This window comes from Sprattus sprattus (genome assembly GCF_963457725.1).
Source record: "Sprattus sprattus genome assembly, chromosome: 16".
Taxonomy (NCBI): Eukaryota; Metazoa; Chordata; class Actinopteri; order Clupeiformes; family Clupeidae; genus Sprattus; species Sprattus sprattus.
Genome location: NC_137914.1, coordinates 8941565 through 8962300, shown reverse-complemented (window position 1 = coordinate 8962300; position 20736 = coordinate 8941565). Strand labels below are relative to the sequence as shown.

The 20736-nt window shown below is 42.9% G+C and overlaps 1 protein-coding gene across 1 annotated transcript; it reads left to right on the top strand.

The window, feature by feature from the left end:
- Positions 1-10670: 10670 nt before the first annotated feature.
- Positions 10671-14467, top strand: LOC308377779 (zinc finger protein 862-like; the record flags this gene model as incomplete). The annotated part of the gene is made up of 7 exons (XM_080854516.1): positions 10671-10903; positions 11820-12123; positions 12249-12369; positions 12483-12684; positions 12804-12973; positions 13103-13311; positions 13484-14467. The coding sequence occupies 7 exons, from the start codon at positions 10671-10673 to the stop codon at positions 14465-14467; spliced, it is 2223 nt and encodes a 740-aa protein (XP_080710642.1).
- Between the last annotated feature and the right edge of the window lie 6269 nt (positions 14468-20736).

The following is a 20736-nucleotide window of genomic DNA, read 5'->3' as shown; positions in this document are numbered from 1 at the left end:
CATAGGGTCAAGACAAAAGTTTCTCACACCTCTGAGTCTGGGAGGAAGTACAGTGTGTGCGTGTGTGGGCGCGCAGTGAAATAGTTCACAGGGTCAAAACAATAGTTTCTCACACCTTTTTGATGGTGTGTGTGGGCGCGTGCGTGCGAAAACATCAGGGGGGTGGGACGGTCTTTGCAGCAGGAGTTGGAGAGCAGTTATGTGTGTGTGAGAGAGGGGGGGGGGGGGGGGGGGTAGGAGAAGTGTTGCCTAGATCAAAGTCTTATTACACTTGATTAATACAGTAGGCAGACCTCTACTGCTTGTCTGAAAGTCTACTCTGGCACTACTAGTTCTGCCAAATGAATTTGAACATATTAATATTACATTTGTATTTAAAAAAAAGAGATGGTATCAATCCCTTAGTAGTACAGCTGCTTTAGTTGATGCAATATGTAGCCTAACTAGTCAGACATCTTAGGAGTAACAGCTCCATGGTGTAAAGATGAGTTAACATCACAACATCAAAACCAGATACACAAAAATATGAAATAATACAATCATGTTATCACGTAATTTCAACACACGTTTGTAGCGTCAGTTTCTTAGCAAGTGAGCAATGCTAAGGTAGGCTATAGTTAACTTATCAACACAAGATTGATATAAACGGACTGACAAGACTATTTAACGTCACGTCATGAAAACTATGCATATATCTATATAAAACGATCATGTCCATTCATACTTTGACATGTTATTTCACCACAAATCTTCTGCGTTACCCTGCGAGTGATGCTAAGCAAATGCTGACAAGACATTACTGTCAATACCGCGCTGTCGAATATATAATATTAAGCAACAACCTAAAAACCACACACAATATCAACAAATAGCATGATGTTCATTCATTATTTAGCCCATAATTACCCCAAACTTAATTCCGGGCAGTTCTAGCGTAGCCTGGTGACACCAGCCTACGTATTTCCGCCTGAATTGATTTCAAGCTCATACTCAGTCTGGCCCAGCCCCATTGACAATCGTTTCCAGAACTCAAAATTTTGCCGGACCAATCAGCGAACAGTTCAGAGCTGTGACGCAAAACTCGCCTTGCCGAGTTGCATGTAGTCCAGCCGAGTTTGTAGTTTAACAGTATAGCAAAAATGGCTACGGAGGAAGAGACACGAAAAGCTATCGGAGAAGTTGTCTCAACTCTCGAGAACATCAGACAATTAAAAGGAGAACAAGAGGATTGTCTTGTAAGTTTTATGATGAGAAAGGACATCGTAGCTCTTCTCCCAACTGGCTTTGGGAAGAGTTTAATCTACCGAATGCTTACTAAACGTTGCTGATTGGTTAAGGGAACTCCAATGATTTTAAACCTCAAGATAAGCACCCGCCCATCTCGGAAACCAAAATGCATTGGGTTGGCCCAGACTGACTGACGGAATGAAATGGAGTCACAGTCTGGTAACGGCCAGGCTAGTTCTATCGCATCAACCAAGTGAATTAGCAGCGAACTAATGTTATCACAAAGCAGGCTAACTTTTATGAAAATAAAACAACGTGTCTTACCTTTGACAAATGAAAATGAACACTGAAGTGACTAAACGCGAAAATGTAGCGATGATCTGGTCACTTGTACCGTCTCTTGTGATATCTGGCGATTCATAATTACCCCAAACTTAATTCCGGGCAGTTCTATCGCATCAACCAAGCGAATTAGCAGCGAACTAATGTTATCACAAAGCAGGCTAACTTTTATGAAAATAAAACAACGTGTCTTACCTTTGACGAATGAAAATGAACACTGAAGTGAATAAACGCGAAAATGTAGCGATGATCCGGTCACTTGTACCGTCTCTTGTGATATCTGGCGACTCTCCGGTGACTTGTCTATGACCGTGTCCCGTTAGAGGTTTGCCTGAAGTAAAAAAAAAAATCGGAGGACCGCGGGTCTATAGAAAAAGTCGGAACAGCGCCACAACCGGAAGAGTGGCCAAAAGAATATTACATCCACACTGTGGTTCAGCACTATCATTGAAATGCATGTTCTAAACCTGATTGTTCAAATCCTTGATTGTGATTGGCTAAAAGCCGTTGTAAAATCCAGCATTACCTTACAATTTGACCTGATTACATTCCATATTACTGCGCAGCGAATGGCAAGGCATTCATATAGCGCATTTCATACCCACCCCCCGTTCCAAAGGTCTTAAAATGCCTCCTTCCTTCCTTCCTTCCTATCAAGAGAGCAAGGAGTGTCCCATTGGTCTTAAACCTTCAGTTCCGCTTTAGTCAGAGACCTTGAAATACGTCACATAACGGTCGTTTTTCAAGAGAGGGTCTGAGCTTCCTTGATGCCCTAATGGCGGCATTTATTACCCTTAACTCTGTGCGCCATTCCCAACCGGAGCTTTTCGTTTTATTTCGAAAACAATGGCGGACATAATGGTTACGGTGGCTATGATAGCAGAGTCAGTAGACCACACGGCTACAGACCGTAAATGTAAATATCAGCAGTAATTAAACAACTGTACTGATATTAAATGTACTAATAACATGCTATTCTCAAATTAAAGCCAGTGACATGAGTATTTGGGTGGTTTTTCACGATGTATACCGACAGTTAGCATACCTAGCTAGCCTAGCTTGGTAGCATTACCATTGGTTCTGAATGGCAGTTATGCTAAGCAATTGGCTATCACCCCTACTGGGACTGTAGTTAGACCGACGAAGAGGCACTAAATTGGGACACTTTTCGCTTGGCGAGCGGGGGCAGATGGCAGGCTCAAGGCGCTCGTTTCAATGGGCTATTCCACCACCCGGGAATAGCCCGTTGGTGCACTTTTAATCGGACACTTTTCGCTTGATTAGCAGGGGCAATTATGCCGTGATTGATTAAAATAAAGAATTGTCTGAATTTGTTAGGGAGGTATACGTTAGCCATGTCGCTGTCAGTAGCTTATGATGATTGCTCGCTTGCTAACAACGTGCTTGCTAACGCACAGCGTGATGACACCACATACTGCAGTCTGACAGAGCGCGCTAGTGCGAGCAGATACGTACACACAGCGTGATGACGCCACATCCTCTCTGAATAGAGTGTCCCGAATGTTGAAAATTAACGGTCTTTTGGCATACCTTGATCTCTCGATCTCTCTCTCTCTGACTGGACATCGAGGAGTCAAGAGAGCTCTCTTAGAATCGGAACGCAGCCCCAGTGTTCCATCTGGCTGTTGCGTTGCTTCAAGGGTTGCAAGGCAACGATTTATTTAGGAACTATAATTTTTAGTGGCGGAAGAATGACGATTTATCATTAAACTATTGTTTCTTAAATTGAATTGTCTTAATTTATGAAACCATATCAAATATGTGTAGTAACTGTTTTAGAAAAGCAATAAGCCCAGAGAGTCCGTGCTTTGCGCTGATTTTAGAACAGGTAAGGGGGTTTAACGGCACTCCGCTTCGCGTCGTGCCTAACAACTCCCTTTACCTGTTCTAAAATCAGCGCAAAGCACGGCCTCTTGGGGCTTATTGCTTAATTAAAAGGCGTTTAGGTCGGTTTAGCTAAACTATTATCGGCGGGAGACCGGGGTTCAATTCCCCGACGGGGAGGTTACATTTAACGTTTTTTACATTTTACCAGAGGTTGCACGATTGCATGATTTCACCTTCTCTCCCATCGTTGAGACATTTGCTCTGCACGTTCTGTCAGGTCTCCGGAGTCGGGAGGCGAACCCGGGTCGCTCGATTGGTAATCGATTTAACTCTTATATTGAAGACCCAGATGCGGAGTAAAGTCAAACACTTTATTTTCTTTCTGTCAAGACAAGTGGAGATTCAAAAATGCAAAACGATGTCTTTAAACAGAAGTAATCAAAACTAGTAAACTACTACCAAAGCTACTCTTGAACGAAGAGAGGATGTCTACTACTATATAGCGGGTTTATTAATAGTTTTCCCACTGAAAACATCGTTTCGAATCCCGGTTAGGGTGAAAATGTAGGTGTTATTTTTCACCTTTAGACCTTTATATTGAAAGGACTATAATTAAATAATAAACACTTTACTTTAATTTTCTAAAATGAAATAGGTTTTTAAAAATATACTTATGCAATGTTATGGTAGAAGTATGTTATAAGCTGTGCTTGTGAAAAAATAACAGTCAGGATTTTTTTCAGTAAAAGCAATGAACACACTTTTAGGGTGGCTTTACACGACAACGCTCCCGGGTGTAAACGACAAAATATTTTATCAGATGTGCCTTTCGTTTAGATGGCGACAGCGTTTTGGGGATTTAAAAACGCAAAAAAATGAACCCACCCTCCAGAGTGGAAATCTTAAAAACGCTCCACCGTTGCGTTCCCGTCTAAAGGGTTGAAAACGCAAAAGTGTGCTCTGAGCTGCTCACGCTGGCTATCCTCGCATACGCGTTGACATCATATCCATGTGCAGTACAGCCAAACAACAACAAACATGTCAGATTATTTCCATTACTCGGAGATTCAAGCTGCCTTGATATCTATCCAGGAGTCATTTCAGCAAATAAGCCGAGTAATCACAGATAAAACAGAACAGAGAAGGCGCATTAATTACACTAGGTCTCGTAGCTAGACTGTTCTATCCCTTGTAGCCTACGTCGCTTTGGCCAAAGGCGTCTGCTAAATGACTAAATGTAAATGTACACGAACACTGCAAATGTAAGTGAATGAATACATAAATAAGCTCCCAATCGCGTTAAAATAGCCATAGTGGAATAGAATGGACACATATACATCCTGCAGTACCTCCACGTGTACACCGGTTAAGTTCAATTTCACACACTTTTGCGTCACCGTCTGCATGCAGATTTCCACCCAAAGACTCTCGTCTAAACGCGAAATTAAAAGTGGGAACGCAACGCCACTTTTGCGGTTTGTGTTCAGATCGTTGTCGTGTAAAGCTAGCCTTAATGAACACATAACCATTCACAATCAAACAACAATAAAGAATAACAGATATTAAATTAGAGCAGAATAAATATGCATATAATATAAGAGAATTTAACCAAATAAAGTTAAGAATAAATAACTAATAAACAAAAAATATCTACATAAATAAGCAAGTGTAACAAAATATAAAATGTAGACACACTATAAAGTAAGAAATAAACAAATACAATTTCAATATATACTGTATATGGTAGCATCATCCTCTGCAACTCCTCACCTCCCTCCACTTCAATAGAAAAAAAGCAATAGCATAGGGCACAATTTAAATAAATAAATATCATCAGCCACGGTGTGTGTGTGTGTGTGTGCGTGTGCGTGTGCGTGCGTGCAAGTGATTTTCTTACTCAGTTGGCCTTGTTTGGAGGGGGAGTTTGGATGGGGATATGGACAACTTCAACCTCTTCATCATCAAAAGTCTTCATCATCATCCATTTCTGTGAAACAAAGCACAAACGCAAAGATGTGAGGTTACACATTTACACATTTGAATTTGACTGAATACTAAATTGCATTGTTAACAAACCTGGATGATGACAGGCAGATGATGCCAGGCCTGTGGAAGCAGGTTCCACAGGACCACTCCGAAACTGTCTCTCTTTCTGAGCGAGGTAGTGCTTCAATCGATCCATTTTGCTGCCTGGCACACAGTCTTTGTGGAGGATGAATGCAGCGTACCCATCAGCTCTGTTCTTCCAAACATCCCCCCAAGTCTTCTTCGCATGAATGCCAAAACCAACCAGGTTGTCGGCATCATTAAGTGCTGGTGGTGCCACAGATCTTTCCTCAAGGTATTTCAGAAGGTCTTCGATGTCTTGGAAGCTTCTGCTGTACTCGAAGAATGACAGTAGGCTATCCTTCTTGGGATCCTCTGCTCTGAACTGTCCAACTCTCTCCTCCTCCTCAACCTTCTTCATCAGGTACACAGTGTAGCCATTTTGTCATTTTGTAGAAGCCACCCGAATGACTTTCCTTTGTACTTCCCGAACTGAAGTATGTACTCCCCGAGCACCTCCTGTCTGTCGGACACATCTCCGCCTCTCATGGAGACTATGTTGCGGGCATTGTCTTTCACCCAGTCTTCCCTCTGAGGTGCAGACTTGTCCTGGAGGTCAGGATTGTCCTTCACCCTCCTGGCTTCCTCTGATGGATCTTGCCTCAGATAGCCTGATGGTCCTCTCCTAAAGGTCACCTTCACCTTGCCTGGAAATATAACTTTGACCTTCATCTTACTAGCTGTAAAACAAACAAACAAATATTTTTATGTTAAGATGGTGAAAAAAAAACTTATTTCAGATAGCCAATTTATTGCATTACATTTTTACAACCTAGCTACAACTGCGAAGGGGGGAGGCAGCAGAGTGTGTGTGTGTGTGTGTGTGTGAGAGGAGGGGGGAAAGTTGAAAAGTACTGTATGTTTGTGTCTATAGGTGTAAACAAGGGGGGAGGCAGCAGTGTGTGAGTGTGTGTGTGTGTTTGTGTGTGTGAGAGAGAGAGATCAAAAAGGGGGGTGATGGGTGAGTGGAGTGTGAAAGGTCCCCGGTTCGAGACCGGGCGGAAACAGTGTTGGCCTTTTCTGCAGCACTTTCATTTCACAGTGACAAGGTATTGGATCACATCGCCATAATGTGAACCATTGTTTGGTGCAATGATTGCTCCCATGGCGGAAGTACATATACCTTGCTGCGGTGGCCTCTGTTCAGTTCAGAGTCAGAGCAGTGTTTCCCACACATTGACGAGACTATGGCGCACCGCCATAGTCTAATTTCGGCCGCCATAGTCTCTGCGTGCACATGAAGTTTTTTTTTTTTTTTTTTTTTGCTCAGACGAAGTTCGTGTCGCTCTCATTGGGATTGCATGAGAGCACGAAGTTCGGTTGTCTGCCTGCGACTGTGCCGAAAACAAAACACTGTTGAGATATGTTAGTGTTTCCCCTACCATTGTATAAGGGGGTGCCCCGCCCCCCCAACGGCACCCCCCTGATCAAGGTCAAGTTAACTTTGCTCAATTTAATTTTCTATAAAGCGCCAGATCACAACGGAAGTTAGTTAAGGATACCTTTCCTATAGAACAGGTCTATACTCTATAGCTTGTTATTTTATTAAACACAATAAATAGCTTTGTGTTATTTATCTTATTTGCACAACGGCATGTCATTTTTGTCACTAGATGATCGCGCGTTTACAATTGTCCTCTGCGGACTTCTGCCCCGATGCGCACACGTTACTTTCTGTTTGAAGATAAGATAGCAGTTAGTAGTTGCCGGCCATCTAAACCATCTAAAATGCATATTTTGCTCGCAATATATTTGGAAATACAGTCAAAAAGCTGTCCGATTTGAATGGGGGTATTTATTCATGTATATTTAGTCATCACTCGATCTTGAGAGATGTCTTCAAGTAACGTTAATGTTCCAAAGTGAAACATTCTAATGTGTGCACCCAGTTTCAGAAAGTTACTAGCCAGACTAGCGGTAGCTAGCTACTGAAAGAATGCCATGGATCCAGCAAAGCGTAGAGCTAAACGAATGTATGAATATGAACACCGGGCCTTCTTGCCTGAATGGGAGGAATTATTTGCGGAGCGAAATGGAAAACCCCTTTGCTTAATATGCAGACGTCACGGTCGCATTTTAAAGCCTTGAACTTGGATGCTAACATAGCCCAGAAGTTCCTAAAAGCAGAGCTGGGCAAGCACAAGGTACATTCTTTGATACATCAGTCAGACTCGGTTAAGTACTCTGAAACGGTCACGTTGGCATCGTATCAGGTGTCATGGAATATTGCTCGATCAAAAAAGTAATATAGTGAGGGAGAGTTTGAAAATTGAACAGAGGATATCTGACATTAACTATAATGAGCACCTTTAGACCATTATAGTCTTCAATATGTTTATTTTTGTGCCATATTTTAAATCTACATTTGTTAATTTCTCTTCCTAAAACAAAGGGAGGCAACTGCTGATATCAAGCTCTTCTCCAGGCACAGTCTGTTTCTCTGCTTTGTTTTGATCAGTCATTGCAGAGAAGGAGGCCTCACATTAATATGTGGAGGCAAAGTGTAGTAGCTGTTCCTAAGCTTTCTCCCCCGGGTCAGGGTGCTCTTGCTTCACACAAATCCCAAACAAAATCTCAGCAGATGTCTTCAATATGTTTATATTTGTGCCATATTTTAAATCTCAATTTGTTAACTTATCTTCCTAAAACCCACTAGAGGACACTATTTAAAAGGTTATTTTTTTTAAAAAATCTTATGGGGGAGCATGCCCCCAGACCCCCCTAGTTTTGTTAGTCCCAAAAGTGGGAAGCTCCCGCGAAATCAGGAATTTTAGGCCGAAAAAACATCCCCCCCCCCCCCAAAGTGGTAAACCGGTAAACATGCGCCCACCGCGCGTCCCCCCCACCCCCGGACATGTGCGCCCCCCCCCCCCCCCCCCCATAGTCTCCAAAATGTCTGTGGGAAACACTGGTCAGAGTCTTCTTTTTGCCTTAAGACCACCCTGCCCCCTCTCTGGTTTGTAAACTGAGACAGGGTGTGTGGTAGCAACAAGTTTCCGTAGTGTAGTGGTTATCACGTTCGCCTAACACGCGAAAGGTCCCCGGTTCGAGACCGGGCGGAAACAGTGTTGGCCCTTTTTGCAGCACTTTCATTTCACAGTGACAAGGTAGTAGATCACATCGCCATAATATGTGTACCGTTGCCTTGTGTAATAATTGCTCCCATGGGGTAAGTACATGTAGCGTTCTTTAGCAAACTGCAGTGGCTTCTGCTCAGAGTCTTCTTACTGTCGGAAGACCACCCTGCCCCCTCTCTGGCTTGTAATCCGAGCCAGGGTGTGAGGGTGCAACAAGTTTCCGTAGTGTAGTGGTTATCACGTTCGCCTCACACGCGAAAGGTCCCCGGTTCGAAACCGGGCGGAAACAAGGTAGTCCTTTTCTGAATCAATGTTGGACCACGTCATCTGCACTGACTTGATTTTGAATGTCGGTGCAACAGATCAGGACTCTATTGTACGTGCAATTACCAACCTCAGTTTCTGTTTTGTATGTGTTCTGTGGTCTGTGTTCTATCAGGGTGAAAGGTCACGGGCCTAGTTTTCCTCTAAACACTCTTTAATGGATTGCTTGGTTGTTTTGGTGACCTCAGGAACTTCACAAGAACTTCTTCTTGTGAATGGGTTTGGTTTTTCAGGAACTTCAGAGAACTTTTGAAGGTGTATCTTGTGTTTCTGTGAAAATATGTTTGTGTGTGAGAGAGAAAGAGAGAGACTAAACGGAATAGAATATAATGAGTAGAATCATGAATAGAATAGATTGAGTAGAATAATTAATAGAATAGATTGAGTAGAATAATGAATCTGGCGAGATAAAAGGCAGAGTCAATATCATTTATCTTTCTGGCAGGGATGCTGTGGTAAAGAACTTCCTCCAGTCTGAAAGCACCTTTTATTGTCTGACTCCTCCCTTTTATGGTCGGGCTCCTCCCCGTTATGGTCTGGCTCCTCCCTCTGTCTGAGTGGTGGATCACTTTTGCGTGAAATCGAATTCACTAACAGTTTCCATGGTGACATGACCACAAGGAGCAGTGTGGAAGCTTCCTACACTTGTAGGTGTCGTATGTAGCAGGGTTTTTTCTAAACAAGGGAACAGGGGCGCTGCGCCCCGATACTCCCGGCGTGCGCCCTCCTACCGAAATGCCGACTGAACCTGTCAGACTTGGACCTGTACTTACATGCTGCTGTACAACATACACTATTTCTCAAAACGATCTTTTCTCCGCGAAAATATCCCAACACCACCACCTGACAATGTGTCTGATCCTCAAATAACTTATAATTACTCTAAAAATATTCCGATCCGAATTGGAGTTTCCCAGACCGAGTCGACATGTTAACGTTAAAGTTATTAGCAGCTAGCTAGCTAGCTACTGTGTATTTCGATGGGTTTTTGGTCTAAGCGCTAAGATGCTAAGCAAGTATACAAGACCATTCCAGTTCTCTCTGCACAAAGCGGTTTCAATGAACGACAGAAATAAACAAATGCTGAGTGTTGATCAAGAGTTTTACGAGAGCAATTTAAAGTTGCAATGCTTGTCCCAAATATGGCAGGCTTCATTCAGTGATTGAAACAAATATTGAAGTTTTACAGTATAGAACCTACATTGAACCCATTTCCTTTACTTGGCATGAAACGGCAAATAATCAAACCAGTCCATTAAGCGTGTGAAGTCTATTTTATTCATGCAATATACAGTCACTACAGTAGCGACTAGTAATGTTTCTGTTAACGTTGACTAAAATGAGGCACACATTGTTACACAATTCTACGATTCTGGTGTATATACTACTGTACCACAATACCTCGGTTCCAGTGCTTCACGGCTAGTTGTTGAATGGTAAGCTAACTCTAGCAAACACTACTAGCTGTAGGCTCAACCTGTTTGACGCATGAGGAGCGTGTAACAGCGAGCGACCAAGTGACGTGTCTTTTTTTTTTAAATCTTTTTATTATAATAATTGCAATACAATATACACAAACATACTGACAAGGGCTCATCACATCAGCCAAAAAACAACAATAAATAAATAATATGATAAAATGTAATGACGTGACACTGGCGCGAACTACAAGTCAACCGTTAGACGCATATACTAGATAGACTAGATAGAATAAGGTACCGTTAGTTTAGTTTATAACGTGAAAACATGTCATCCCACGGAACGTCCCACGGAACGAAACGAAAGGCCAAAGAGTGTCCGGGGCAGAGGAAGATGACATCTTTTTTCTGTCACAATGTGGAGGAAGATAAGGCCAACAGCGAGATCGCTTCAATAGAGGGGGGGGAATCCGTGACCATCGACGAACACCTGTCTGGCTCGGATGAGTGTTCAGTGGAGAGGCAGAATCAGAAAAGGGCCGAGTTTCTGGAAAAGTTCAAGTATGTGTTTGTTTAAATTTAATTTAGTTGTATTCCAACTTTACAAAACATCCTTTTAGTCAGGTGACTTAACAAGACGATCGTTTTCAAAACGGTTATTTTGCCTAGAAAATGCTTACCTATCCGTTTGATTTACGACAAGACCCGCCCAATCTGCGCCAATGTTACCGTTATTTTGCGGTAGGCTACTGGTACTGTAATGCGCCTTTGTTAGGGCTATTTTAATGATGTTGAAGCAAATCTTTAATAAAATATTGTGGTTCTTATACATATAAAAGATACAAATGCAAATATGGTTTTACATGGTGGTAAAATAACTGTTTTACCTAAAGATATAGCAGAATTACATCTTTCCCACCATCTTGATGAGCGCACGCACGGGCACAAGTCTTTTTGTCTGTTTTGCTACTTAAAGGGACATTTGTTTAAACTAGTGGATATCAAAAACAGAGAAGAAACCACAAATATGCATAAATAACTGCTTTATAAATTATTTTGGTAAGTATTTCTAGGCAAAATAACCGTTTTGAAAACCACAGGTATCGCATATCTTGATTTACAGTGCCCTCCGCAAATATTGGCACCCCTAGTGAATATGAGCACAACTGGTTATCAAAAAATATGTCTTTGCTGTTTATCCTCTTGGTCTTTCACTCAAAAATAATTCACAAAAATGTAATGTCTTTTTTCTTTCAATAATTTATCTTCAATGAAAAGGTAAGATTTTTTTTACATAGCCTGTTTTGCTCATATTCACTAGGGGAGCCAATATTTGTGGAGGGCACTGTAGGTCAAAACTAATATCTCAATAAAACGATCTTCTGGCATTAAGCCAATTATGAACAACTAACTATACCGTGTAGTATAACTATAAGAAACCATCAGATGTTAATTTTTTGAATAATATGAAATGAAGGCCCCAGAAAAAGAAAAATAATTCAGGACACCTGGTTGGATACCAGGAGGCGTGGGAGAAGCAACACCCCTGGCTTTATTGCGTCAACAACAAAACAGGGATGATGTGCAGCATTTGTAAGCGGCACAACCAGCAACAACAAAATGGCGAATTCATCTGGAGCAAGATACCCTGCACCAGCCTGCGAGTTGATAAAGTAGGTGACCACGCCAAGTCACAACAACATGTCAGGGCGCAGGCCAAGGAAAACAACCGCATTGCAGCGGAGGTGAATGGAGGCATCCGCCAAGCCATGGCAAACACTGTAAGTAAAAAGTCTTAATTTCAGTGTGCAACAATCTCAACATACACTTCTCGTCTTGCACATGTTTGCTTGGTTTAATTTGAGTTAATCTTGACATGTTTTCCCCTGCTGATCTTCCTGTCCAGGTCTCCTTGAACCGAGAAGCGGTGAAGGCGGCATTGAAGGTGGTCTACCACCTTGCAAAAAAGGAAATACCTCATCACACCAACTTCAAAGACTTGGTCATGTTTGCGGCGACTGAGTTAGGTAAGGAGTACCCTTACTTTAAGTAAATTAATTATTCCATCTGTTGTGTCTAAAACACTTTGCTATTATTTCAACACTGCTAATGATGGCCTTTTTCATGACTTTCATGACAGGTTGTGAGGTTTTCAACAGACTTAATGTCGGTAGGAATGCCACATACACAAGTAGCACAGTTGTGGATGAGTTTCTGAGTGTCCTTGGCACACAGTTGGAAGAGGACCAGCTGATCACCATCAGAGCCAGCCCATTCCTAGGACTGATGTGTGACGAGACCGTGGATATCTCAACAACCAATGAGCTGGTTCTATACTGCAGGTATATAAATGTTTAATGTAAATTACTTATATAATATGTGCTACATAATGTCATAGGGCAACATTCTATATTTGTTCTAGCTGCTCACATGTAACAATATTATCTACTGACTGTTCCAGGTGCATCGATGGTGATGGCAAATGTCAGGCCAACTTTCTGAAGGTTGTGGCCTTGAAAGACGGAAAGGCCGACACTGTCAAAGGTGCCCTCATTCATTACATGGAGGAAAATGATCTGTCGATCCAGAAGGTGGCTGGTTTCGGCTCAGATGGAGCAGCATGTATGATAGGTGAGTTACCGACAATTTTGTAATCGAAATTAAGTATATCTGCAAAGACACAAAAACAAAACATAAGTGCCAGTAGGGGCAGCGCTATCAGCTAATGAAAGGGAACAATTGATTTTATTTCCTCTGCAGGAAATCGAACTGGTGTTGCCACTCAGCTCAAGGGGGACAATGCAAAGATCCTAAGTATCCACTGCATTGCTCACAGACTCGCCCTTGCTGTCGGACAAGCTGGTAACAAGGTGAAGTATGTTGGCGAAGTCTTCAAGCCAAACCTAATGACCCTGTATCTCTACTACAACGGCAGTGCAGTTCGATCAGAAGGCCTGAAAGAGATACAGGTAAGCCTTATTTATATAGGTGTCTTACAAAGCAAAGTGAAATCAAACCTTGTTTCACCTTCATTCGATTCATTTTTACAAAAGCCATATGTCCCAGAAAATGCAATTAAGTATATATTTTTTTCAAAGCAGTTGTTCATCATTACAATGTTTATTGTATCTATTCCTACAGAACATCCTCCAGGAGATGGAGTTGAAGCTGAAGCAACCAAAGGATGTGAGGTGGCTGTCCCATGATGCTGCAACAAAAGCCCTTTATAGGTCACTGCCTAGCGTTTTGGTACATCTCAATCAGGAGATGGGTAAAGGTGTTGTAATGGCCAGAGCTCTCTGGAGCTGGCTACGCACCTACAAGGCCATAGCAACCCTCTACCTGCTGTGTGACGTCCTTCCTCACTTGTCAGCCCTCAGCAAGTGTTTTCAGCAAAAACAGCTTGATCTGACAGAAATCCACAGGGCAGTAGAGACCAAGAAGCAAGTGATACGGCTGGCCAGGGATCAGCCAATTGAAGGTGGACGGCTGGCTAACCTGGATGTGGACCTGAGCCCAGGGGGACGGTTGGATGGTCTAGAGATCCAAGTGTTTGACCAGCAGCGGCAGGAGTTTGCAAGTGTTCAGAGACAATTCATAGACAACCTTGTGGAGAACATGGAGGAGCGGTTCCCCCAAACTGAACTCCTGGCAGCATTTGGGGTGCTTGACCCTGGCTGCCTACCAAACTCCATGACTGGAGACTATGGATGGGAGGAGATGAACCAGCTGTCCACCTTCTATTCTGATGGCCACTCCCCCATTGACCGGGAAGAACTGCGGGATGAGTGGATCTCCTTCAGACAGCACCTGGGCAGTTACCGTCAGAAAACACCAAAAGACATGTGCCAGGTGCTGTCTGCCAATCCAACACTTTCATGCCAGTACCCTCACATAGCCTCCCTCTACGCCAGAATGGTGGTCATTCCAGTTCACACGGCTGACTGTGAAAGGGCCTTCTCCACCCTCAAAAGGGTGAAGACAAGGCTAAGGTCTACCATGACTAACGCTACCCTGAACCACCTCCTCAGGATCAGTATTGAGGGGCCTGCAATTGATCAATTTGATTTTGACAAGGCAGTGAGTCGTTGGGGCAGTCTCAGGAACAGACGGCTGCTGTTGTGATTTGTCCTACTTAATAAAAGTTTAGCCAATATTTTTGAAATTTGTCATGTTTATTTACAGGGTAAAGTTGTACAAGTCTACCAAAAGTTGATAGTATTTTAGTTTTTCAGGATGACCACAAGAGCTAGAATTTCTCTCTAAGATAGCCTCAGAATGTACCATTTAATCATTCATTTTTCGAAAGCTTCGCACCGTGGAAGGGGGGGGGCCCCCCTTCCACACCATCCCCCGCCTCGGTCGCGTTGCTCCCTCGGTCGCGTTGCTCCCTCGGCTTTGCGCAGGGGTCTGCTCCCTGCTACTTTTAATTTCTAGAAAAACCCCTGTGTAGGCCATGTGTGTAACAGCCACACGCAATGGTACCAGACGTGGTACAGCAACACAAACACAGTGATATCAGTGTGCATTTATCTGCAACGAGCACAGATGCCTCAAGTCAGACACCTCAAGTCAAGGGAGTGATGCTAGGGTAAAGTTAACTTACCAAGCGAACGTTGCTGATGAATGATCGACACATTAAAAGTTAGATGCATGGTGTAAAGATCATTTTACATCACGACATGAAAACCCGTACACATCAATATAAACAATCGTTTTCATCCATTAGTATCACGTAATTACAACACAAGCTACAAGCCCGTACCGTCAGTCTCTTAGCAAGCGAGCGATGCTGAGTTATAGTTAACTTATCAACACAACATTGTCAGAAACGGACTGACAAGACTATTTAACTTCACGACATGAAAACTATACACATGAATATATAAAACTATCATGTCCATTTATTATCTGACGTGTCATTTCACCACAAGTCTTCATCGTTACCAAGCGAGTGAAGTACCGCGTTGACAATATAGAATCATGTCACAACATGAAAACCACACACAATACCAACAAATAGTATGATGTTGTTCATTCATTATTTAGCACATAATTACCCCCAAGCGTGAGAGAGAAAAGCCGGTCAGCTCTCGCAATCAACGAAGGGAGTTAGCAGCGAACACGTTACCACAAAGCAGGCTAACTTTTATGGAAATATCTGGCGATATAGCTAATTGTAAATGTATCCTGTAGTTTTACATTCACTCCAAACAAAACACATCTAACCTTTAATGGATGGACACTAGACTAGCGTGAATAAATATCTGGCGATATAGCTAATTGTAAATGTATCCTGTAGTTTTACATTCACTCCAAACAACATATCTTACCTTTGATGGATGGACACTAGCGTAAAAAAATGTAGCTTGTCTCTCGTCTCCTACCAGAAGTTTGCCTGAAGAAAGCTTTTCAAAATATCGCTCGTCTTTAAAAAACCTCCAACAGCGGACAGTAGCGTGAAGGAGAAAGATTTCTGCGCGTCTTTATAAAACCTCCGAACAGCGCCATAAAGTCGTTGTGGCCAAAGGAATATTACATCCGAAGTGGTTAGAACTTCCATTGGAAATGCATGGAAGAGCGTTTAGGTCCGTTTAGCTAAATTATCCACGGCAGCCCCGCGGGGGCCAGTCGAGAATACTGGACGAGTCCAGCAAGCCAATAGGATCGAAGCATTCTCTCCGGGTCCGTTCATTTATTTATTTATTTCCGATTCCCCAAAAGAACGGGTTCGTATCCCGATCGAGTTGTTATTGAATGTGATATTTTTGAGTAAAAAGCATTGAAAATACGTGGAGATTAACAATTAATTACGTTTTTGTAAGTAAAAATATATATTTTTGCCGTTTATAGAATGTAAATGCTACAACATTGAATATGGTGAAATACTACTTCAACATATTTCCAGTGTCTTTGTGGAGATCTTATAATGTTTTTTTTTTAATGTCTTCACGTGATTGTAACAGTGTGTTTAATTATCATTAAAATCCTCCATTCTTATGACTCAGAACGTTTTGTCTTTGTGGAAATCTTTTAATGTTTTTTCTAGTTCTTCACTTGTTTGTAACAGTGTGCTTAATTATCATTAAAATCCTCCTTTCTTATGACTCAGAACCTATTGTTGTAGATGGTGTAATTAAGCTGAGATATAGATATATACATACTATAATATTGTTTTTATTTAAGCAGGACAAAAAGGCAGTGTGCAATATTTCAAAGCAAGTTACAGTTTTATTTATGAACATGTGAAATAATGTATATATGACAAATGAAATAATTGGACTGTAAGTTTTAGAAATAATATGGATAATTTAAGACAACAATTAGATATGACAATGACACAGTACATACATAGGGAGGGGGAGTATATAGTGATAGATACAGTGCTGGTTAATATGACAAGTAGAAAACTGGTGTTTCTGGTCATGCATTAATGTTAAAGTAAGTAAAACAATTAAGTAAAAGAAAAAAAAGAAAGAAAAAACTTTACAGCTATATTCAGCTCAACAGAAGTGGATCCATCAGTTTCAAATTCAGACTTGGGCTGTCCACAGGCAAGACAGGTCTTTGTCCATCTTCTCTTCTGTTCTGGCTGGTGCTGCTGCTTCTCCTAGATGCCTCCCACAATTTTCTGGAGTCTTCTGTCAGAGGTGTGGACAGAGCCACTGTACTGCCCCTGTCAGCCCTGGGCCTGGAACAATTCAGTGGCCATCCACTCTCTTCTTGGCACTGCCAAACTCTTTACACCTGGTAAGGCTGGAGCCTAGGGGACAGTAAAATAAACCAGTTATTATTTTTATGTGACTGAAATGAACACATTTGATTAGCAGGCAGGCAGGCACGCAGACACACGCAGGCAGGCACACACACACAGACGCACACATCCACACAGACGGACGCACGCATACACACAGGCATACGCAGGCAGGCAGGCACGCACAGATTCAGGCAGACACACACACAGACGCACACAGCGACCGTACGCACGCATACACACAGGCATACGCAGGCAGGCAGGCACAGATTCAGGCAGATACATACAAACAACATGCACCCATGCACGGACAGACGTACACACGCACACACAGACAGACGTACACACGCAGGCAGGCACAGACGCACGCACGCACACACAGAGGTACGCAGGCAGGCAGGCAGGCATGCACAGACACAGGCAAGCACACACAGACGCACGCTCACACACACACACACACACAGAGGTACACAGGCAGGCAGGCACACACAGAAGCACGCACGCAGGCACGCACAGACGTAGGCAGGCACACACAGACGCACGCACACACACACACACAGAGAGGTACACAGGCAGGCAGGCACACACAGAAGCACGCACGCAGGCAGGCAAGCAGGCAGGCACGCGGGCAGACGTAGGCGGGCCGGCACGTACAGACATACGCACTCACAGACGCACGCACGCGCACACACACTCACACAGATGTACGCACCCAGGCAGGCAGGCACACACAGACGCAGGCAGGCACACACAGACGCAGGCAGGCACACACAGACGCATGCATGCACACACGCACAGACGTACGCACGCAGGCACGCACACACAGTGTTTTAAGTAGATACTCGTACTTCTACTCAGAAGAAGTGCTGTGCGTGCAGGCATGAGTGTGTGTGTGTCCTAGCGTGTGTGTCCACATCTGTTTTCTGCGCGCCATGTTGTGCAACCCACACATGATGACTGGAGAGAGCTGAGGGGAGATAGGAGGGAGAATAGGCTTCACACACACCACAGGGAGATACTCCTATCTAAACACACACACCATCTCACAGCATACACACACACACACACACACACACACACAGAGGTTTTACTCACACTCTGTTCCCTCAGCTTGTCATACAGCAGGTCCTGGCGTTTATTGGCGACATCCAGCTTTCTCTTGGTTTGCTGAAACAGAGGAAGGAGATGAGAGCAGGAAGGAGGTCAGATACTCAACTGAACAGCCACCAAACACTCTCTCTTCTGTAGTGGACGGAGAAGGAAAGTCTAACCAAACCAAACACTATCTGGTCTACAACAAGTGGACTGTGTGTGAGAATGAGTGAGAAAGAGAGTTTGTGTGTGTGACCGTGTGCGTGTGTGTGCGTGTGTGTGTGTGTGTGTGTGTCCTGGCGTGTTTGTGAGTGTAACTAAGTGTATGTGTGCGTGCGTGCGTCTGTGTGTTCTTTCACATTCTGTGAGCCTGGGCAGAAGAAGTGCTGTGTGTGTGTGTGTGTGTGTGTGTGTGTGTGTGTGTGTGTGTGTGTGTGTGTGTGTGTGTGTGTGAGAGAGAGAGAGCAAGATGGGAGAAGGAAGAGAGGGGGGCAGGAGAGGTGTTGCATAGATCAAAGACTGAGGGGAAATTAAATTACATTTGATTAACACTGTAGACAGACTTCAGTTGATTGTTTGAAAGTCTACTGTGGTTCTAGTATAGTATTTACAACGTAATTTGTACATTAAATGTATGTTATATTGTATATTGTAAAAGAGAGCTCGTATCAATCCCTTAGTAGTCCAGCTGTCAGTTAGTGCAATGCATTAAGCCAATAGCTCTTACCAAGCCAGTGATTCTGACGAGTTATCAACACATTACAAGTCAAATCCATGGTGTAAGGATGAGTTAACATCAGAACATGAAAACCGTACACATAAATATAAAACACAATCATGTTCATGCATTATTACGTTATTTAAACACAAGCCTATAGCGTCAATCTCTTAGCAAGCTAGCAATGCTGAGGTATAGGTAGCTAACTTATCAACACAACATTACAACCCTGTCAGAAACGAACTGACAAGACTATTTAACGTCAGGACATGAAAGCTGTACACATGACTTTATAAAACGATCATGTCCATTAATACTTTGACGTGTTATTTCACCACAAATCTTCTGCGTTACCCTGCGACTGCGAGTGATGCTAGGCAACTGCTGACACGACATTACTGTCAATACCGCGCTGACGAATATATAAAATTAACCAACAACCTAAAAACCACACACAATATCAAGAAATAGCATGATGTTCATTCATTATTTAGCCCATAATTACCCCAAACTTAATTCCGGGCAGTTCTATCGCATCAACCAAGCGAATTAGCAGCGAACTAATGTTATCACAAAGCAGTCTAACTTTTATGAAAATAAAGCAACGTGTCTTACCTTTGACGAATGAAAATGAACACTGAAGTGAATAAACGCGAAAATGTAGCGATGATCTGGTCACTTGTACCGTCTTTTGTGATATCTGGCGATTCTCCGGTGACTTGTCTATGACCGTCTCCCGCTAGAGGTTTGCCTGAAGTCAAAACTAAATTTGAGGACCGCGGGTCTATAGAAAAAGTCGGAACAGCGCCACAACCGGAAGAGTGGCCAAAAGAATATGACATGCACACTGCACTATCATTGAAATGCATGTTAAAAAGCGTTTAGGTCGGTTTAGGTAAACTTTTCTCGACGGCCGCGCGGGAGGCCCGGGTTCGATTCCCGGCCAATGCAACCGTCCTTTTGAAAGTTCTTATTCCTTGCCTCCGCCTCACCGAGACCTAGTGTCAATTGTTTTGATTACAAGAAACCATAAATACTGTTTGTTGTCATAAATGTGGACAGGAGATGGCGTAGGTCGGTAGGTAAGGAATATGATCTATCAAAAGGATTGTTGCATTGGCCGGGAATCGAACTTGGGACTCCTGCGTGGCAGGCGATAATTCGCCACCTTGGATGTAATATATTTTTGGTGGCACTACGACTTCATGGCGCTGTTCCAATGCTTAGTCTCTGTCTCAATCAAAACAATTTATGTGACACGCTTTCAGAAAGGCAAAATACAATGTACAGAAATTGGTGAGTCTGCTCTGACCACTGATTTTATTAACCACCATAATGTGTTACTGTGCATATTAAACGTAGGCTTTGCGGCTAGGATAAAAGTGGCTAGCTGGAGCTTGATTACTGTCACTATTAAGCGTGCTCCTGTCCTCTCCGGGTTTTCAGTTATCTGCAACACCGTTTAAGCGCCACCAACAGGCGTGGGGGATGAACTACAGCGTATTCAATCTGATCGGCGGGGTTCACATGTGCACGCAAATTTGTCTTTACCCGGCTCCATCTGCACACAATTAAAGATTTGAGCCGTGTGAAAAATGAAGAACCCGGATTCACAGAATCTAGACACCGTGTGCACTGGGCCTAAATGAACTGGAAGCACTGAAAATCATCACTATAACTTACTGTCAAAAGGTATCAGATAGTAAACACCAAAGTATGCGGCATAGTTTGATTTCTCTTCATTTACTCTCCACTTCCTCTGTGGCTATGCTTTTTAAAATGAAATTGCTGCATTGCTTTAAACTTGTAAGTCTAAGATGTAACAATAAG